This window comes from Arvicola amphibius, chromosome 5, assembly GCF_903992535.2.
Source record: "Arvicola amphibius chromosome 5, mArvAmp1.2, whole genome shotgun sequence".
NCBI lineage: Eukaryota > Metazoa > Chordata > Mammalia > Rodentia > Cricetidae > Arvicola > Arvicola amphibius.
This window is the reverse complement of record NC_052051.1, coordinates 101,599,616-101,619,360: the sequence shown is the minus strand read 5'-3', so window position 1 is coordinate 101,619,360 and position 19,745 is coordinate 101,599,616. Positions and strand designations below refer to the sequence as shown.

General features: G+C 49.2%; 1 protein-coding gene across 2 annotated transcripts in view; it reads right to left on the bottom strand.

The window, feature by feature from the left end:
* Window positions 1–3,074: 3,074 nt before the first annotated feature.
* The window catches only part of Mapre2 (microtubule associated protein RP/EB family member 2), a 139,074-nt gene continuing 122,403 nt past the window's right edge, over window positions 3,075–19,745 (bottom strand). For both annotated transcript variants that reach the window (XM_038331658.1, XM_038331657.1), the window contains 3 exons: window positions 16,515–16,654; window positions 11,058–11,216; window positions 3,075–4,576 (listed from right to left, as the gene is read on the bottom strand). In XM_038331658.1, coding sequence (XP_038187586.1) covers window positions 4,502–4,576; window positions 11,058–11,216; window positions 16,515–16,654 — 374 coding nt within the window. In that variant the 3' untranslated portion in view covers window positions 3,075–4,501. The remainder of the gene's footprint in view (window positions 4,577–11,057; window positions 11,217–16,514; window positions 16,655–19,745) is intronic.

The following is a 19,745-nucleotide window of genomic DNA, read 5'->3' as shown; positions in this document are numbered from 1 at the left end:
TATGTAGAGAAAGGGGATTTATTAGAATAACTTACGGGCCGTGCCTCAGCTAATCCAACAATGGCTGTTTATGAATGAAAGGTCCAAGAATCCAGTAGTTCAGTCTCCGAGGCTGGGTGTCTCAACCGTTCTCAGTATACAGTGGATTTCTGAAGAGGGTTCTAATGCCAGTGAAGGAATGGGCTTGCTGTAGGAGTGGGAGCAAGAAGGCAGAGACAGCGCTTTCTCCCTCCTCGTCCTTTATAATAGGCTGCCAGCAGGTGTGGCCCGACTCAAGGTGGGTCTTTCCACCCCAAGGTCCAGATTAGAAGTGGCTCTTCACACTTCAAATGATTTAATTAAGAGAGAATCTCTCACAGGCGTGCCCTGCCATTTAGGTTTTAGTTAATCCCAGGTGTAGTGAAGTTGACAACCAAGAATTGCCGCCACAGCTGGCTTCTCTCTGCAGCTGTTTTTGCAACACTGTTTTGTCCATGTGAGGGAGGCTGGACCCATGGGTATCAGGCAAGCTATTACTTACAAGAGCAAAGCTTCTTAAGGGAGTATTTTTATCACACACACACACAAACACACATTTGGTGTACTGAATAGTCTTATGCCAACTTGACACAAGTAGTCATCTTAGAAGAGGGAACATCAATTAATGCCTCCTGCAGACAAGCCTTAGGGCATTTTCTTATTTAGTGGCTTCTGTGTAAGGCCCAGTTGCTGTGGAATATTCCTCTTCTACACTACACAGATTTGTCACTCGAGTTGGTTTAGTAAAACGCTGATTGGCCAGTAGTAGCCAGGCAGGAAATATAGGCAGGGTGACCAAACTATGGATGATGGGAAGAAGGGTGGAGTCAGAGAGTCACTGGCAAACACAGAGATGCAAGATGAGAATGCACTCCTGAGAAAAGGCACTAAGACGTGATTAAACAGAGAATTATGGGTTATTTTAAGTGAAAAAGTTATCTAGTAACATGCCCGAGTTACCGACCGAGCATTAATTTGGGAGAAGCTACTAGGATGGGGAGCTGGGGGATGGGACAGGAAACCTCTGTCTACACTCAGTCCTTTGTGGGTGGTACCAACTTGGGCTGGTGGTCCTGGTTCTATGGCAATGCAGGCTGAGGAAGCCAGTAAGCAGCACTCCTTCATGGCCTCTGCATCAGCTTCTGCCTCCAGGTTCCTGCCCTGTTTGAGTTCTTGCCTTGGCATCCCTTAATGGACTGTGGACTCAGGATTTTTCAGCCAAATAAACCCTTTCCTCTCCAAGTTGCTTTTGGTCATAGTGTTTCTTCACAGCAATAGTAACCTTAACTATGACACTTGGTAAAATTGTTTCCTAGGATCTTACAGTTGCTACAGTTGACTTCAAATAAGAATCTGTACTTCCTGTTAAAACATTTATCCATTATCAAACACAAAGATGCCCTCCCTTCCCTGTGTAAGTCCCTAATAGAGTGGGGACTGATCTGTAAATCCACAACCACATCCTGTTACACAGACACATGCTCACTGGAAAGGCAACTGTTAGGATAAGAATGTAGGAATCTGTAAGCCCAGGCAGATTTTAACATATATTTTTTTTTATTAAATATGTAAAAAGGTCAACGCAAGTCAAGTTATTCACATCTTCAGAGACAAAGAGCTATCCTACCATGCGACAACAGTGGGCAATGTAAATGGGTGTGAAGCATCTGAATAAGACCTCTTCATCTAGAATGCCATTACTTATCGATATTTATAATTAACAATACATATGTTTACATTCCTTTCAGTTTACATTTAATATATAACAAAAGTTTTATGGTGTACTATTTAGTGAAAGCAATCTGAATGCATATTAAACCTTAACGGAATAATGGAGACACTCACCAGGAAAGGGAGGGAGTCTTGGCTCCCTTCTGGGGTTTCCTTCTCTCAGTTCAAGAGGATGTTTATTTATTTATTTGTTTTTTACCTTTTCTCCTGCTTTTTCTACTTAGAATGAACATGAGCTTTCTCTTTGTCCCGTGCTTCGATCACTTCCAATCTAACAGTGATAATGGAAGTGCTATAATCAGACATCAGTGGGCATGGGATGACCAAAAAAAAAAAAAAAACCAATTAGACTTCCTGAGGGAGGAGGAGCAGGGCACACATGCTGGGATGCCTCTGGACCCAATATGATGTCATGCAATTGGGAGAGCGCTTAGAGGCACGTGTGCCCTGAATGCCAAGAAAAGAGAATGTGTCCCGCCACCCATCAGCAGTGGGTGCCCAGGGGCAAGGGTTCCAGCCTAAGGATAACTTGGGAATAGCTGTGAATGATGTCCCCCAAGCATCCATGGCATCGTCTGGGACATAGCACTTGAGAAGATATTTAAGATGGGTATGGGAAGAGGAGGCACAGCTTGTCTCTAAATGAATGAATGGTCTGGCCTGAGCCACTGGGAAGGAGAAGGAGTATACCAGCCGGGAAACATTCTTTTCAGGCTAAGACATGTGGCCAGCAGGTCTCCAGCTAAGCAGTCCAGGGAGGTGAAGAGGAACGGGGTGCTTCCCGGCAAGAGGCCTGGGAGAAGACAAGCGCCTGACTCCCTGGTACCCATCTATAGGAGTGTGGCCATGAATCAGCCAACCCTAGGCATTACTGAGATCTCGAGGGCAGGTAAAGCAAGCAACCACTCTGGTATCCATAAGTAGCTGTTCATTGTACCTCTTTATAATAGCTATTAAATAAACAAACAAAAACACAGTGAGTGAATAAAACAGACTCCGAAGAGCAACAAACCAGGAAGCCTGATGCTGCCTATAGCACGGCCACTGCCACAGTCAGGCATGGGAGGATGTCACTGCAAGGAGCAAGGCCTTCCAGCCTAGAGAGGTGAGCTGCTGCTGTAGGGCTGAGTGAGCAGGAGAGAGAAGGAAGGGGGACCAAACACCATGGAACATCTGTCCACGTCTGCACAGTGCGTTGTGACCACAAAGACCTCATTACATACAACTGCTGGAAAGGGTGATTTCGGAAAGCCTTCTCTTGGTGCAAACTTCGTTGCTAGAATTTAAAGTTAGCATTTCATCAGTTAATAAAGAACTTTCAAAGCTTTATGATGCATAATTCAGAAATTTATTTCGAGATTCTTTTTTAAGTGGAAGGTGGGGCGGGCACATTTGTTTCTTGTTTTCTGCACTTGCTGGCTGAATGACCAGCGACAGGAAACCGAGAGTCAAAACCAAATGAAAGGAGGGAGCTAGAGGGGGCGCCATCTGCCAAAAGGGGGAGACAGGCGACGGTCAGGAAAGACACTAAGAAAATGTGCAAATGTTAGTCAAAAACAAGGAATGCTTTCGATTCACTAATCTCTCCTATTTATTTATGAATTGCCGTGGTCGAGCAAATGTCAATGACAAGGAGGGCCCCTGTGTTGCAGAGACGGGGAGGGTCCTTACTCTGGAAGGTGATGGGAGTCACTGGAACCATGCTTCCAGTCAAGTCTTCATCTCCAGCTTTGCAGCCAGTCCCAACACGATGCGGAAGGCTGGCATGCCGGGTACACCCTCGAGTTACCCTTTAGCACAGATCCCCTAACTAATGGGAATTGAGGGGCCTGGGTTGAAGCCCTCACAAAGGGGGAGAGGAATGAGGCAGGAAGGCTTGTACCTTCTGAGACTCCCCCCACCTTTGCAACTGCAGACTGCCAACGACAACATCTTGTGGGGAATGGACCCCCACCAAAGAGGACCCTGAGAAAAGAAAACAACACAAGAAGCTGGGAAGTGGGGAGGGCGGGCAGGGGCACACGGAGCCGAGGCGAAGCTGAGACGGTGGTGTCTGGGAGTGAATGTCTGTGTGGTTGTCTGATATGCTGCTCTATCAACACTGCTGGGCCCTGAAGTCCTCGTTCTGAATCCATTCTTTTCCCTTTAGTGTTGTGAGTAGAGGGAGAAACTGCGTTTTCCCACGACACAAGCTACTGTCTTATGGCTTTCATATCAAGGATCTGCTTCCCTTTGTTCCAATTACTTAATCTGACCAAATTCATGATAGGAGGTTAGACTCGCAAACATCAAAGCACCACAAAATGCGTGTGACATCTAGTGACACCGGGTTGAGAAATGCCAATATAAATACCATATATCAAATTACCATTGTTTCACACCAGGATAAAAAGGGGTGGTGGTGGTAGCGGTGGTGATGGTGGTGGTGGTGGTGTTGGGGTGGGAAAGAGCTGTTCTGGGAAGAAACAAGGGAAAGAGTAGAACCAATTTCAAGCAGCCGAGTGGTGAAGTTGAAGGTATGTGACCCTATGACCTCGCAGGTCGATGACCAGAACGGCCATCTGCTAACGCATCTTGGCAAAGGAGATGGAGACCAAGTGCAATGGTTGGCGATGCGACATGGCGGCGGATGGACAGTAACGGCAGGTTGGGGACAGCTGGTTTCTAACTGAGCTCCAGGCCACACACGTTCCAATTCTCCAGAAGAAAAGTCCCTACACACGATGGAAGTGTCAAGAGCTGCTGAGGCGGTTCAGTACTCTTCTTGCTGCTGGGGCTGCTGGTCATGGGCTTGCTCTTCAGCTTCTGGCTCTTCTGGCTGGCCCTCCTGTGGGGGAGGGGACAGGTGTCAGCCAAACTGATTAGGTCAGACCCCGTGAGGCGCCAGTCCTAATCATCATGAATGACCAAAACGCCAGGCTCTGGAGTACCCTAGGCTCAGGCACAACTCAACACGCCAATGTTTCTAGCCTCTAGGTGTCAATGCTAGATACAGGGACAGTCTCACGTCCTTGTGCCATCCAAGGAGGACCATTCCGCAAAGCGTAACAGGTGTTACGGACCCATCTTCTCTTCCAACTGCTTTGCAGGAGGTCGTCATAGGTCACACTGCACTTTCCTACCTCAGCAAGAGTCGCTATGTCAGACACAGTGAAGTGTCTCAACAGCCTCGTAACTGCAAAGACCCAGGCCCCTGCAGATGTGTAGGACCATTGTCTCTCCCTAATGGCCCATGGCTCATGACTTACTTACCGTTCCCTCTGAGGCTGTCATTTCTCATGCCTGGAGCATGATTCTATCATCTAATGCCAGTATGAAGTGGACTTAAGTCACCAAAAAAGCAATTTGTTAGTTCCTGAGGGGAAGGAGATGGGTGACGGGCATTTCACAGGCTGATGTAGGCAAAGAGGCCCCTTTCAGCATGGTGCTCAGAAGCTCTGGCTCCAGGACCTTGTCATGTTCTTTGAAGGGTGTGAGGCCCTATCTGCTTACCTTCCGCTCACTGACTGGGAAGCAGAAGGGCCAATGTTCCTTTACTTGGCCCCACGAGGCCTATTTATATTACTATTTATTAAGTATGAGCAGTGATTAGAATTTCTTAGTGGGAAAACACTTTGGAATCTATTTCAGATGAACAAATAATTAAAAGAAAGTTACCCCTTCTATAGCAGCCAAAAGTGGAAAGTGACATCAAATTGAAGACCCGAAATTGATTCTAGCACTTATCTCTCATTGGCTCTGGGTCAAAGGCCACACAGTTTGGTAAATGTGAGCTCTGACTATGCCCACCATACTGTTTTCGTCTCAGAACCGTCCCGTCTTTAGAAGGTGAAAGCAAATATCCTTCTCTGTCTTCTCTTTTTCCGGGCTTCACTCACACTCCGTGCCTAGAGCTTTGCCATGGCTGCACTTTTGGCAGCAGCCTCTGCCAGCCACTTTGCCCACTGCTTGACATGCATGGTAGTAGCCCTCTCGGCTTAAGGAATTAGGGCCTTGGCCAACAGTGGCACTGTCAGGCCAACCGGCAATGTGAATGGTCACAGATCAGGCAGCAGGAGCAGGCCTTGGTCAGATCAGGTGGCTCTCTGCTCTAGGGGATATGTGGGAGGGTACAGGGTTCATTCCCCACATGAAAACATACTTCTAGAAGCTTCTCTCACTAACCCTACTCCCATATTAATGACTCCACTGGCTAAGCGTCCATCTTTCGTGCTCCCTTCTATGTGTATTCTACTGGGCAACTCCCTAGCTTCCTCTGCAGCAGGCTCTAGCTCCTACTACGCTGGGGATGCTGACTTACTAATTACACTAAGTCCTCAGTCCGTTGTGCTTCCATACTGCAGCTAGCCTCAGTTGCCTGAAGCACACTTTCCTAACATAACTGTTTCTGCGAGTGGGCTCAGACAGGAAATGCGCTTTGCATTCTACAGACAATCTCATCGCTGTTGGGAGTTAACTGTGGGATAACAGTTATTCTGTGGCCTAAAGCAGGAGGACTGGGCTCCCGTAATCATGCAGCTGGGAACAAGTGACAGGTTGTGATTCCTGGCCCCTAGTCAGGCCCCTCTCTTCAGATTGGGTCAAGCAAGGGGGTGGTTCTGTGGCCAATAGCTGGAGAAGGCAGTTCCCCACACACACCAGGCTGAAGAGTCAGTCATGGGCCATGGCAGACTGCTGGAGACGCCATACGCCCACAGTGGCTGCCGATCTCTGGGATAGCTTATCGGGCAACACTGGAATGAACAGCAAACGCGCCCTTTTAGCTGCTTTGCTAACACTTGGGCACAGGCTGACTCAGGGCTCTCACAATGCCACCACAGGCTCCCTGTAGGTGTCTAGGTGAAACCTATGCTGAACACAGGACCCATATACTGGTGATTCACCAGATACTGACATTTCCATGGCAACCCATTGCACTTCCTTAAATGCTTAGTTGTGGGTGATGTTACTATTTTTACTTTTGCCATCACCATAAAAAGAGAGGAAGGTTGGGAGACAATGTCAAAGAAGGGTCTTGGCCATGGTTGATGGAAAATGAGGTCAAAGGTCACCAGGACCTGATGTTCCTGCTTCCTACATGGGAAACACTTAGCCTTATCCCTCGTTGGGTGCCAGCCACAGCCAGCTGTGCTTTTCCCTCCCAGCTTGGCTCTGTAATGGCTGATGTCCCTAGTCAGTCCAACCTCCAACACAAATGCCATCTTCACGGTGACATCTGCTGGGCTCTCCAGGCTGTGTGTGTCCCACACACGTTATTTATGTCTCTGTTATCACATTTATCACAATCTGCTACATTTTCCAGTTGGCCTTGTCTCTGGCTGTCTCCCTCCTTAGGTCTGTGAGTTCTGAGGTAGTGGGTGTGTCTATCTCTGGATACCTAGCACTTCAAGTCCAGAGGAGTGCACAGATATCCCAGTGACAGAAACACAGGTCGTTTCTAAAAACTGCCGAGGAGAAGGGAAGTCTTTAGTTCATTTTAACAGTGGCATCCATGACGGTCAGTATCTCAGGAAACGAGCAGCTGTTTATTAGCTGGTAGACCTCTGCTGACAGGATCCACACGGCAGCAGGCAGCCAATGACACAGCTAAGACACCTGCGGCCCAAGGGACACATGAAGTGTCAGAGAATGATATGAGGACGTAATGAGAACCATAAAGAGACATTATACCCTGGCTGGCAACCTGTTCTGGAGCCTTCCACTAGGCTACCATACTTCCAAACTGAATAACCTCCTGACCGTGCTGCTCTAAGCTAGATCTTCACATCTTGTAAGCATCATATTCGGGGATTGCATGACTCTCAGAGTCGGAGACCAGTCACCAGCAAAAGAAGATTTGAACATCATTTATGGGAAGAGATCACCCAGCAAATCCTCATCCTGGGAAGCCAAGCCATGCTCACACTGTTTAGACAAAGAGGTCTCAGGACAATCCAGTCTTTGATTCCTCAGCCCATCTTCCATCCACCTCTGGGAAAGCCGGAAACTGGACACCTCTGCCATCTCGGGCAGTTATATACACTCATGCTGAGAGCCGCAAACAAAATGCAGATGTTTCTTCCTGCATTCCAGACACATCAGACTCACCCCTAGGTGTGGGAATGGCCCGGAACAGGATGGCCCACAGTATCAGGGCAAGCACGGTGGGACTAAAGGAAAATGTGGGGGTTGTGGGTGGTACTGCACACAGAGGCCACAGAGCATGCATCTCCAGAGTACCGCCCTTCAAGGGTAGGCAGCCACTGTCTTAGACCCACTCTTCTCTAGGGCCGTCTGTGCTTCAGGGAGGTAGCTATGCTCCTCAGGGTGGGGTGTGCATGCTTGAAGTCTCTGAGGTTTCTTAGGTGACTCCTTGAGCCTCCAAAAAGGAAGCAGAACTGACTGGGCCAGCTGTGCCCAAGCCTTTTCACAGAGCTGTGCATTGTGTGCACGTGTGTACATGTGTACATGCATGTTGTGTGTGTGTGCACACGCGTGTGCAGCAAGTATATACCCACCCGCATGGTGTGTGTACATAATTTTTCCTCTTCTTTCTGTAGAAACAAAGTCTAGAAACCCGGGTCTCAGGTCTTGTCTTGCTCTAAGCAAGGATTCCGGCATCCTGTGGATCAAATGCCTTACTCTCCGTGGGAATCTCACTGCAGCCTGATGCCTCTTGGGAATTTTCCAGACACAGAGCTGCATTGTAATGTATCCCGAACTCGAAACACTAAGCCAGGGGCTGCATGAGGAGACAGTGCCGCAGCAGCACACAGGGATGAAGCCCATTTCCCTTCGGGACAACGTCTGCTTCCTCCAGCTCTCTTCCTCGCTGTGGGATGGTTGAGGGGGTATGCTATGTCTTGGTCTCTCTTCCTTAACACATTTCATTTGAAGACAATCCAAGGGCTAAGGTGCTGCTCGGTGGTAGAGCATGTGTCTGGCATGCACAAGACTGAGTTTAATACCCAGTACCAAACACCCCATAAAAAAGCAAACCCCACCCACACATTCCTCAAACAGAGACAGGAGAGCATGGGCTCAGGATTCAGATTCTAGTTGCTTACAAAGTACTGACGCGTTTTGCTGCCTCAGTTCCTCTACTGAAGGGAGCTGGAGGATCTGATAAAGTATTATACATAGCACGAAGGCCCCACTCCAGGTGTCTGAGGGAGGCTCCAGTGAACCCATTCAGCCTGACTCAGCGAAGGAGCTCTAACCTCTGTGACCGTGTCCACAGTACAAGAACTGTTCTGTGGCTCGAGTGGGTGGCAAGGTGTGCCAGGGTGTGGGGGGACTGGAACGGCAGAGCGAAACAGAGTGTGGGCATCCGGGCAGGACCTCCTCCAATCACACTCCGAGTTCTCGCCTCGGGCTCACCTGCTGGTCCTCAGCCAGGAATTCATACAATGCACCAGGCCAAATCCCAGCATAGGCCTCCCTCCTGGGACCTGTTCTGGCTTTGAATAAAGGTTTCCTTCCTGCTACGAGGGCACAGATAGGAAGATCCAAGCAAGCCTGTTGGCCTTGCTCCCTCCTGCAAGCACCCACGGCCACAGATGGCAACCCCATGCACTCGGCCTCCCAGGATCTGAAGGGCTCATCTGATGTCATCTCTAGTAAGCTTCAGAGGCAGCCCCGTAACTGATGTGCGCCTGCCAGAACACATTGCATACGTTCTCAATGGCCACAGGCACGCTACAAACCAGCCTCAGCCTCCATGCTGAGAGTCACATTCTCTGACATCATCATGGTTTCAGGGACTTAACTAGGCGGAGTCCCGAGGCTTTAAAATCCACACACAGAGCTACTAGTCACCGAGAAAGAAGAGAGAGAGAGAGAGAGGGGGAGAGAGAGAGAGAGAGAGAGAGAGAGAGAGAGAGAGAGAGAGAGAGAGAGAGAGAAGCAATGGCGGGGAGTTCCCAAACCTGGCACAGTTCCAATGCTAGGATTTTAAGCCAGATGTGGAGAAAACATCTGCTTTTGGCTGGAATAAGACTAAATAAGCTTTCGGGTGGCTTGCTGTGGTCTGTGGAAACAGTAATACATGTGACTCCCCCAGTTCCCTCTGTAGCCCACAGGCCTCCAGTCAGAGAGCCAAACACTTGAGCAGCTTTGGCCTAGGGTAAGGAGACCCTCAAGCCCAGCCTTGGCATCTTGCCTCCCACGGCTCAGCTCTGTAGAAAGGGGAAGCTCCAACTGGTATCTGACTATTGCCTCAGGGCCAGGCTTCGCCTCTTGGCAGACACAGGACTGCACTGACTCACCGAGGTCTCTGTAGTTTATCCTGCCTGTCAACTGTTTGGTCCGCAGCATCCTTCCCTACCCGTGTCTATTCTTCCCTTTTCTCAATTCCTTTCTCCTTCCCCTTTTCCTTTTCCTTTTCTTTTCTTTCTGTCTGTCTTTCTTTCTTCCTTCCTTCCTTTCTTCCTTCCTTCCTTCCTTCCTTCCTTCCTTCCTTCCTTCCTTCCTTCTTTCCTTTCTTTCAAGACAATGTCTCACTATGTAGCCCTGGCTGGCCTGGAACTTGTTGTGTAGACAGGCTGGTCTCAAACTCACAGAGTTCTACTGGTTTCAGCCTCCTGAGTGCTGAAATTAAAAGCATGTGCTACAACGCCTGGTTTCCATTTTTTTTTTTAAAAACAGGGTCTCACATAGCCCAGGATAGCCCTGAATTCACTATGCATTCCTGACACTCCTGCCTCCACCTGCCAAACTCTCATGACAGCTGTGCCCCACCACGCCCAGCACACCTCTTCATTGCCTTCACGAAGCCACACCCCGGGTCTCCCCCCTGCACCCTTGCTCAGTGGCAGGTCCTCCCTACAAAGAAGAATTTTCAGTAAGGTCTGTCCCACGGTCTGGTCTGTCCTGGCAATGAGGAACAAAGGCAACCAGCTATGTGATTAAAACAGACAGCAGTGGGGCTCAAAGGGATGGGAAAAATTTTCTTCTCACTTAGCAATCCTCAGAAAGCAGACCTTCGCACAACCCCTTCCTGTTCATTTGCTCAAGGCTGGAAAGCGCCTGGGGTCTGTCCGTGTGTTTCACGGCCCCACCTCTGCCAGACGCCGCCCAGGCTAACTTGAGGATGCTCATCCCACAGGCATGGGAGAAAGAACAGAGATCTCGATGACAAACAGACTCATTTCTCTGGGACCATCAAGGCTGCCAGCTAAGTTGTAGCCTCGTCAAGACCCCAGGGAAGTACTTACAAGGCAGGATGTGTTGCACTTTGAACAAGAACAGTTTCAGAACTCAGGAGCTTTGGTATGTAATATAAATAATTAAAAACAAAGAGCTGACTTGCTGTGGCTTCACACGCGCACCTGCTCGTCTGAAGCGTAGAGTACTTCCATTAGTCGCTGCACGAGGTCATCGTTTTCCTGCCCATGTTCCTGGCACAGCACTTCGATCTCTCTCAGCTTCCCGAAGTAGAAGTCCCTCTCCTTCTCCACACCTTCTAGGGCAAGTTTCAACGAATGTACCTGCAGGAGAGTGGGGTGGGGAAGAAAACCCCGAAACAGGATAAGAAGTGTGACCCACTAGGTCTACGCACCACGATGCTACATGGAGCCGGACACAGAAATTAAATGGAAATGGAAGTATAAGGGAGAACCAACAGGCTCAGAGTCCAGTCAAGAGCATGCTGGCCACTTCTGCTGCTGTAGAGTGTTTATTAGTCAGTTAGGGTGGACTATGTACCTGCATAGCTATATCTGAGCTTACACAGCCTTTCTTTTCTTGGTAACATGGGCTGGACCACATCTTGTTGCTATGGTCCAGGATGTCTGCATCTCCCCAGTTCTTATGCTGGAATCCTACAATGTGATGGCCTCAGGAAGCAGGGCCTTTAGGAGGTGAACAAGATTTGTTTATGCGAGAAGCCTAAGGGATCCTTCCACCTTCTCAACAAGAGGAATGGGTCTTGGCCAAACAGCTGATCTGCCGACATTTTGATATTGGACCTCACAGGCTCCAGAATGGTAAGAAATAAAACTCTGTGGTTCACAAGCCACCCAGCATAAGGTGTTTTGTTACAACATCCCAAACAGACTCAAAACACTCCCTTTATAATGTACTGGGGAGGGAGATAAGAGAGTTGTATTTTGTTTGTTTATTTCTGTTTTGTTTTTCCGAGACAGGGTTTCTCTGTGTAGCCTTGGCTGTCCTGGAATTCACTCTGTAGAGCAGGCTGACCTTGAACTCACAGAGCTCTGCCTGCTTCCCGAGTGCTGGGATTAAAGGCGTGGATTACCACTGCCCCTCTGAGAGTTGTGCTTTTTTTTTTTTTTTTTTTTTTTTTTGATTTTTCGAGACAGGGTTTCCCTGTAGTTTCTAGAGCCTGTCCTGGACCTAGCTCTTGTAGACCAGGCTGGTCTCGAACTCACAGAGATCCGCCTGCCTCTGCCTCCCGAGTGCTGGGATTAAAGGCGTGCGCCACCACCGCCCGGCGAGTTGTGCTTTTGAAGTAACCCTTTCTTCAGATCACGGGTATCGAGAGCCACTCCTTAGATGTGAGTCAGAGCAGACAAATGCTGTCCTATGCGAGGGCAGATCCTGTTGCACACAGAGCATGGGGCAGGAGTGGAAGGCTGGCTGGGTCAGTCCGCCTCCATTTGTCCAGTTCTGGCTTTGTGTGTATCACTGCAGGGCAGGGTGGTGGAGGCTGCAGACAGACAAGGCTCGCAGTTTCCAAGCCCTAGAGATGGGCTTAGGGACCTTCGAGTGCTGCGAAGTGGCAAACTCCTGGGTCAGTCAAGCCGTGGGCTAGAGCCAGCAGCCAAGGCAGGACCCCAACACTGACAGCGGGGTGTTGTCAGTACCCAAGAGGCCTGCCGACTTTCAGATCTTAGGATGCAACTCTCTGACACGTATAACAGCCACACACAGGTCCAAACTATTCCCTGTTCCTGGAGAACCTTCTGTTTTGCACTGCTTTATTCATTTACGTTTATGTAGAGCAAAGATTCTAAATGAGGGGTCGTGACTCTGCACTGGGTTGTGTGACTGAACGGAAGGGGGATTACAAAAAATATCTGGCAACAGTATAAGCTTATGGTGTTCATTAGTTGAAACCGATTAGAAATCGAATGTACAGTGGACTCGAGGTGTTTCTGGCACAGCTTTCTTGTGTGGCACCGTGTGACTTCACTGCAGCCTTGGTTGAGAGCACCTGACGCTTTGCACCATGCATGCTGTCAGGCCACACACGGCCAACACATGCTGCCTGAGGCGCCTCACCTCAGATGGGAGCTTTCCAAGGCTCGCACTGCACACATTGTTCTTACAGAAACGCCATGGTATAATTACAGAAAACAAACACTAACCAGTCCACTGTCACTCCCTAACAAGCAAGTAGCAAATTAGTTGGCTTGTCTGGTTCTGTCAGATAAAGAAACACCACTTCATTAGTGTGCAAATTTGCCTTTTTTTTTTTTTTTTTTTTTGAGACAGTCCTGTCTGGGCAGGAACCCACTGAGATCTTCCTACGTGCCTCTGCCTTCTGAGTCAAGGTGTGTGCCACCATGCTGGCTCTGAAAACCTATTTTAAGATAAAATTTCTTATGATTTATGACCACGTCATTTGTTTTGTTTTCCCCTTTTATAGTCCTATGAACCTGGGGTCACTTGAAATTTCTGGAGGGAAAAGAGGTTGTGGGTGCAGAAGGCTGAAGAAACCTTGACATAGCAAACATTGGGGAATAAATAAAATCTCATGGTTTCTTTTAGGTGAAGTTTGCTTCACCTAAAAAAAGAAATCCTGCACATTATTTTTAGTAATTACTTTTGAGGTGCAAAATCTCCTTTTTTTAAAAAAAAAAAATAAGTTGGGCTTTTGGTACATGATCTCTGGAATTACTGACATTCAAACACATACTGGTACATGTAGCCATTTCTTTACCCCAGATCTGACAAACAGATCCATGCTGGGAGGGGCCCTTAGTGCAGATCTCATGGACGCCCTCGCGCAAGCACTTCCAAAGATGTGTGGGTTCAGTTAGTTGAGACTACACACCTGCAAACACACACGGTGACCAGCTTGCACTTCAGAAACAGGAAAACCTCCCTGGTTCTGATCCCATCCATCTCTGACCCCCGCGCTGCATCAGAATGAAGGGTCACACCTTCGGCTCCCCCAAACCAAGCAGAGGTATTCCTTTAGCTCCTTTCCACAGATGCAGCTCAGGGGAGGGTTTATTGTGACCCACAGATCGGGGGTTTGGGGCACCTGGAGCCAGCCGCAGCTGCCTGTGTTACGTGGTGCTGGCCAGGAACTAGCAACCCAGAAGAGACGTGGGACTGAGCTATATCCTTCGAGGCCTACCACACTCCCGCGAGGCCTCAACTTCCGGTTTCCACAACCTCCCCTGACAGCACAGCCGGCTGGGAACCCAGTGTGAAAGCACACAGTGGAGGATGGGTGGGTTCACACCCAAATCACAGCGGCACAGCCAACCTACAAAATCCAGGCTGTGCCTGTGGATAGCGGGCTGCACAGCACACTGAGGCTTTTGTGGAAACACTCAGCGTGAGCTGGCCCAGGCTGGCATTCCTGATATGTTAGCAAAGGAGAATGAACCCGTCAACCAACCTAAAAACTGATGTCAGCTGGTCATGGTGGTGTGCACCTGTAATTCTGATATTCAAGAGACTGAGGCAGGCGAATCGCTGTGAGCTCAGATCCAGATTGGTCTACAAAGTCCAAAAAACAAAAAAATCTGGCAGTAGCTAATTTAAACGATCAAAGATCAGCTAGCAAAGACAATTCCATTCGAATGGTGCCAGCCTCATTCCTCACGGGTCACAGATGCCTAGGTGACAGAGGCTGAGGAAGTCACGTTCAAGGCGGGAAGTTGCTTTCCTAACTTCCCAGCAGTGTTCGCAGTCTTGGGTCCCCCAGAAGCCCCGTGACAGAGTGGCTCCAATGCACTTCCTGCTGGCTCACCCACTGTCCAGAAAGTCTCATTTACGCCTCTTCCTCCCGCCTCTTCCGCTTCACTGCTATCTATCACTGGAACTGTGGGGCACCGTGTGCTTCTGCTGTATATCATGGGAGACTGCCTGAACAGTGGACCGGGGCCAAGTACATGAAAATTCTTTAAGTTTATGGCAGCTGTCGCTTTCTCTATTACCACCATAACTCATGCTTCTGCATTTCCACTAGGCTTCTCCTGGTCCCTGTGTTCTCTATTCCCACACCGGGACCCTTGTGTTGCTGCCACCCACGACCCTCAGGGTCTTCCTCCTGGAGGCTTCAAGGGCCGGCAGCTGGACTCGGGTCACCAGGGAAACGAACCAGGACGAGAACTTGGTGAATACCTGTCCAGTTTAGGTTGTGCGTCCCCTGCCCTCTGAAGGACAGAGTGGACGTAGGTGTGAAGGTGTTGGGGACAAGAAGGGGAGCAAGGCCTTTATTGGAAGTACTCCAGGTAGACCATTCCCCTCTCCTGCCACTTCTGTCCTCTCTTGACTGGCACCAGGGATCAGCAAGGCATTTTGGAACTAGACCCCCTGCATGTGATTTGAGAGCTGAAGGAAACCTAGGAGCAGCCATATGGAGGGGAGGCAGCTGACTAGCCAAGGCCACGAAGGACTGGAGACATCTAGGGAACTGGAGTTTTCCATGTGGTCAGCATTGGGTCACTGGGTTGGAACTATGCTGAGGTGGAAGGAGAAGGTGTGTGTGTGTGTGGGGGGGGGATATTGGTCAGGAGACATGAGTGCAAGTTGCTAATGACAAAGTTTTGAGCTGCTTTGGGGCGGAGGCATAAATCCAGGGCCCTAGAGTATGATGAACCCAGGCCTGATTTTCACCATCCACTCGGGCTCACGTCACCGTCCACTCGGGCTTGCGTGAAGTCTTAAGCTTAGGAGCCGAGGCTCATTAACTGCCCCCCCCCCCCACACCTTTCTTTAACTCTGAGCAGAAGTCATTACTGGAAACCGCCTGGCCTCCAATAGAAGATCAGCAGGTAACTAGAACATGGCCCGGTTATCCAATCAAGAGTCCTAAGGGGACTTAAGATTTTACCTGAAGTGCTAATGTGACCAAGTCAAAGCCTGTGGGGCTCTGCACTGGAATCCTGACTGAGAATACACAATTATTTAGAAACAAAACCACTGTTCTCAGACTCTTGCCTTATCAAGCAGATTAAGGGCTAGCTAGGCCAGGCTCAGCTTGTGGCTGGGCACAGCCTAAGGATCTGCAGTGAAAGATTCCTTCCCCACAGGGGAGAGCAGGTGGCTTTACAGTGGGCACCGCACTGCCCAGTGGTTTAATAATCTTAAGCTGTATTATTCTAGGCAAATGAGGTATTATGAGTTAGAAGTCATTTTGGATGAAACCCAGAGCCACCTGCTGGACTGGTGCTCTCCCACAAAGTCACACCCCACCCCACACTTAGGGTTTCACCTTGGAAATGTCAGCGGATGTTGCTAGGTTTACCATAATTGTCAGATGGAGAGGGAGCCAGCTGAACTCTAATACAGCTGTAACACTTTTCAGACTGTCCAGGAGCGGGCAGAGACGGCCTGGGGTTCAGGAAGGGCACGGAGGAATAGGGAGCTGGGAGGCAGCCTGCATCAAGTATCATCTTCCACATCCTCATACGTGGTGTCAGCTCTGTAACTAACTGTGTTCCTCACCAGCTGCTGAGTCTCCCTTCTTGAGCAGGTCCTCCTGGTCTCACCTTTTCTCCCTTCCCCCAGGCCTGTGGGTGTGACCTCCTCACCCCTCACACACAGCACTGTTCCCAGAGACTTGGGTGGAGACAGTGCATTACCTGCTCGTTGAGCTGTATGACCTGCGTTTCTAAATCTTTGTCGGATCTGGATGCGGAACCACTGGATGAAGCCCTTTTGGCAGATGAGGGGCGAGAAGGTGTGGATCCCGGCTTAGCTGCTGGGCTTGATTTAGCCGCACCTAGAAGCAAGCAAAGTACACTTTGAGTAGGGCTGACATTAAAAAAGACTTTTGGGTAGAATGCAAATGCATGATATAAAATGAGCTTCCTACATGCTACAGGCAATGTGTCAACCCTCCCTTGATACAGTCAGGAGTGAGGCACACCACCAAGCCTGTGTCCTGTGACAACCATGCACTAAACCTCAGAATAGCCGCTCCTCAAGAGGAGGTTAACCCCTTCCCTCCGGGCCTAAAATCACAGCTCCAGTGAACCTAAGAGGAAAGGCTTTGGGGGCTAGGGAGCTAGCTCAGTGAGTCAGTGCTTACTGGACAAGCCTGAGGAGTTGAGATCCTCAGAACCCCTGTGAAGCCAGATATGCTAGCCCAGGGCTCCTCTTGGGAGAGGGGAGGTGGAGGCAGGAGACTTCCTAGATGCTCACTCAGGGACAATCATGGAGAGCGAGCGAACCAATACCAAGTTGTACTCAATACCAAGTGTACCCGTGCCCCGCCACACAAACATGTGTTTATATAGCACATACACATGAATGATAGGCAATGTTCTTCAATGCCCGTGCCCCGCCACACAAACATGTGTTTATATAGCACATGCACATGAATGATAGGCAATGTTCTCCAATCATCATACATAATCACTGTACATGTGTTAGAGCAAAGGCCCCATGACAGGTTCAAACTGTAGAAGAAGTGCTGGCTCAAGGTATGTGCTTCCTTTTAGTATATATACCCTGTAGTTCCAGTGACAGAGGAGGGGGCAATGACATCTCCATGGCAACGAGCACCCTGATGTCCAATCTCGGTTTCTAAATGTCACTCTTCAACAAAAGGACTTCTCGAGAAGCTGCTGATGCCAGGGATGGTACAGAACTGGAGAGGTAAGCTCAGGACAGTTTGTGGCAAGAAGCAAAGACACACTCAAGGCAAGGGACACGAGGACCAGCTTGGAGGGGGCAGTCTGCACAAGGAATGATGGTTGTATCTTATGAAATGCCTTGGGTACATGATGAGGGGAGGGACGAGAGGGGTATAAAGGGTGTACAGACTGAGCACCAAGGAATGCTGAGGAAATGCTAGAAGAAACACAGATCTATAGTATCCCTAATAATGAGTAACCCCCCTCCCCCAAGCTGCTCCTTAATGGGTACAGAGGCATTTGATAGGAGATATGACATGGAAGGAGAGAAACCTTCACAGTAGGGAGTCCTGGGGTCAGCACCATAGCCACAGGATTAGCGAGTTCCTAATCACAGCTCAGTTATTTCAGGTGAGCGGTCACCCATCCGGCACTCAACCCACAGTGGACTTACTGTCCAGAACACAACACAGACACCACAGGAATGGCTTCTGGAGCCAAAACAGAAGCAACTAGGTATATAGAGAGAGTTCATGTGCCTCTGAGTAAGAGCTGAGCCACTCCTGGGGCCCACCCCTTGGTTTTGAACACAGTCCCAGACAGGCAACAAACAGTCCTGGTTTCCCTGTCTGCAAGTATCTCCCGTGTGTTCCCTCCACCCAATTAAAATTTCCACCACAATCTCACATCCTCTCCCCTTCTAGAAGGTTCTTAGAGGGCAAGGAACAGTCTTCTTCAGGTCAGCAACCCCAGAGCCTTGTAAAATGTTAGGCTAAATATGTTTGGTAAAGGAACCACTTTAGATAAATAGATAAAGAGGCAATTAAAACTTGGCTATGTGGCTTCCAACTTCAGTTTCCAGTTTTTCTGACAGAGGAAAAGGATTATAAAAACAGGCGTGTAACAGCAGCTGCAGGTTTCAACCAATACCTTAATTACAACGTAGCCAGCAGGAAGGCTGTAAAATTTATATGGTGTGTCTTCAGGTGCCTGGAGACACGGGATACAGATGGGAGTCTTACGCACCTCTCAGAAGCCTTGACAGTGTCATGGCCTTTAAATAACATGCTCCTTTGTTACAACAGGGGGGAAAGAATCTTCTTTGAAGACAACGGGGAAGGACAAAGAGACTTGAAATGGTTAGGCTGTGAATGACTTAAATTGGTCTGTGTTTGGAAAGGGTCAATCAGTGTGGCCCAGAGCGAGTGAGGGACTCTAGGGAGTAATGGCTGCTTGGAACAGGCAAACTTCTGTGAGACCTTTCCTCTTTGCTGAGGCCCAGGCGGAATTCTTCCAGCACCTAACTTCTCAGTTCTACCACACAACTTCTCTGGCTGTAAACAGACTAATGAGGGAGAGGGCAGGGAACACAGTGATCTTCTTCAGACAGCCACTAGTCTATCATCAGGGAAGGTCACCTTTGCAACCATCAAGCCCTTTCAGGTGACTTTAAAAAGCAAGACTGACATTTTACTAGACAGGGAGTCTAATGGAAAGACTGCAAAGAGGAGAGCTTCTTATCTAAGAACCCATACGAAGGGGTCCACCACAGCTATGAACAGGGGTTGCTAAAGTGATGGAGATGCAATCTCTCCCAGACTGACAGTCACTTACGATGCCCAGACACGGTACCCTCTTGGCCTTCTTGGGAACAGGCCCGTGTTCTGGGATGCCGTGCCTGCCAAGAGTGTACTTTCCTCTGTATTCAGCATTCTCCTCCCCTTTAGTCAACCCTGCATCCTTTTAGTAACTAGGGCTTCCATCCTTCAGGTCTCAGCTTGTGCTGTCTCATCCCCTGGAGGCCACAAGTGCCCTGAACATTTCCTCAGAGGCTGTACGAACCACACCAACGTGATGACACTGGATGCTTCTTCTTGCACGGGGCATAATTTCAGGACGCTGGAGCTGCATCTATCTCATTTGCCACTGACAAGTGCAGCAAGTGCAGCAAATACAGCAAGTGCAGCTCCTGACCTGGATGCATCTGTGCATTGTCGGAGTTGCTAGGTACCCAGCAGAGGCAGTGAGTCAGCGATGGCACCCAGGGAGGTTTGAGGCACTGATGCCAACGTCAAAGTCTGGCTGCAAGAGCCAACATGAACGAAACCATTTGGGCGTCAGCCTTCCAGCTGGGCTCTTCTGATGTTTCCTTTCAAGGCCCCCTTTGTAAGTTACTGCATGGGGCTCCTTCCATGTGGAATCTGGCCAATCACTGAGAGAGTGAGTGTGGCCAGC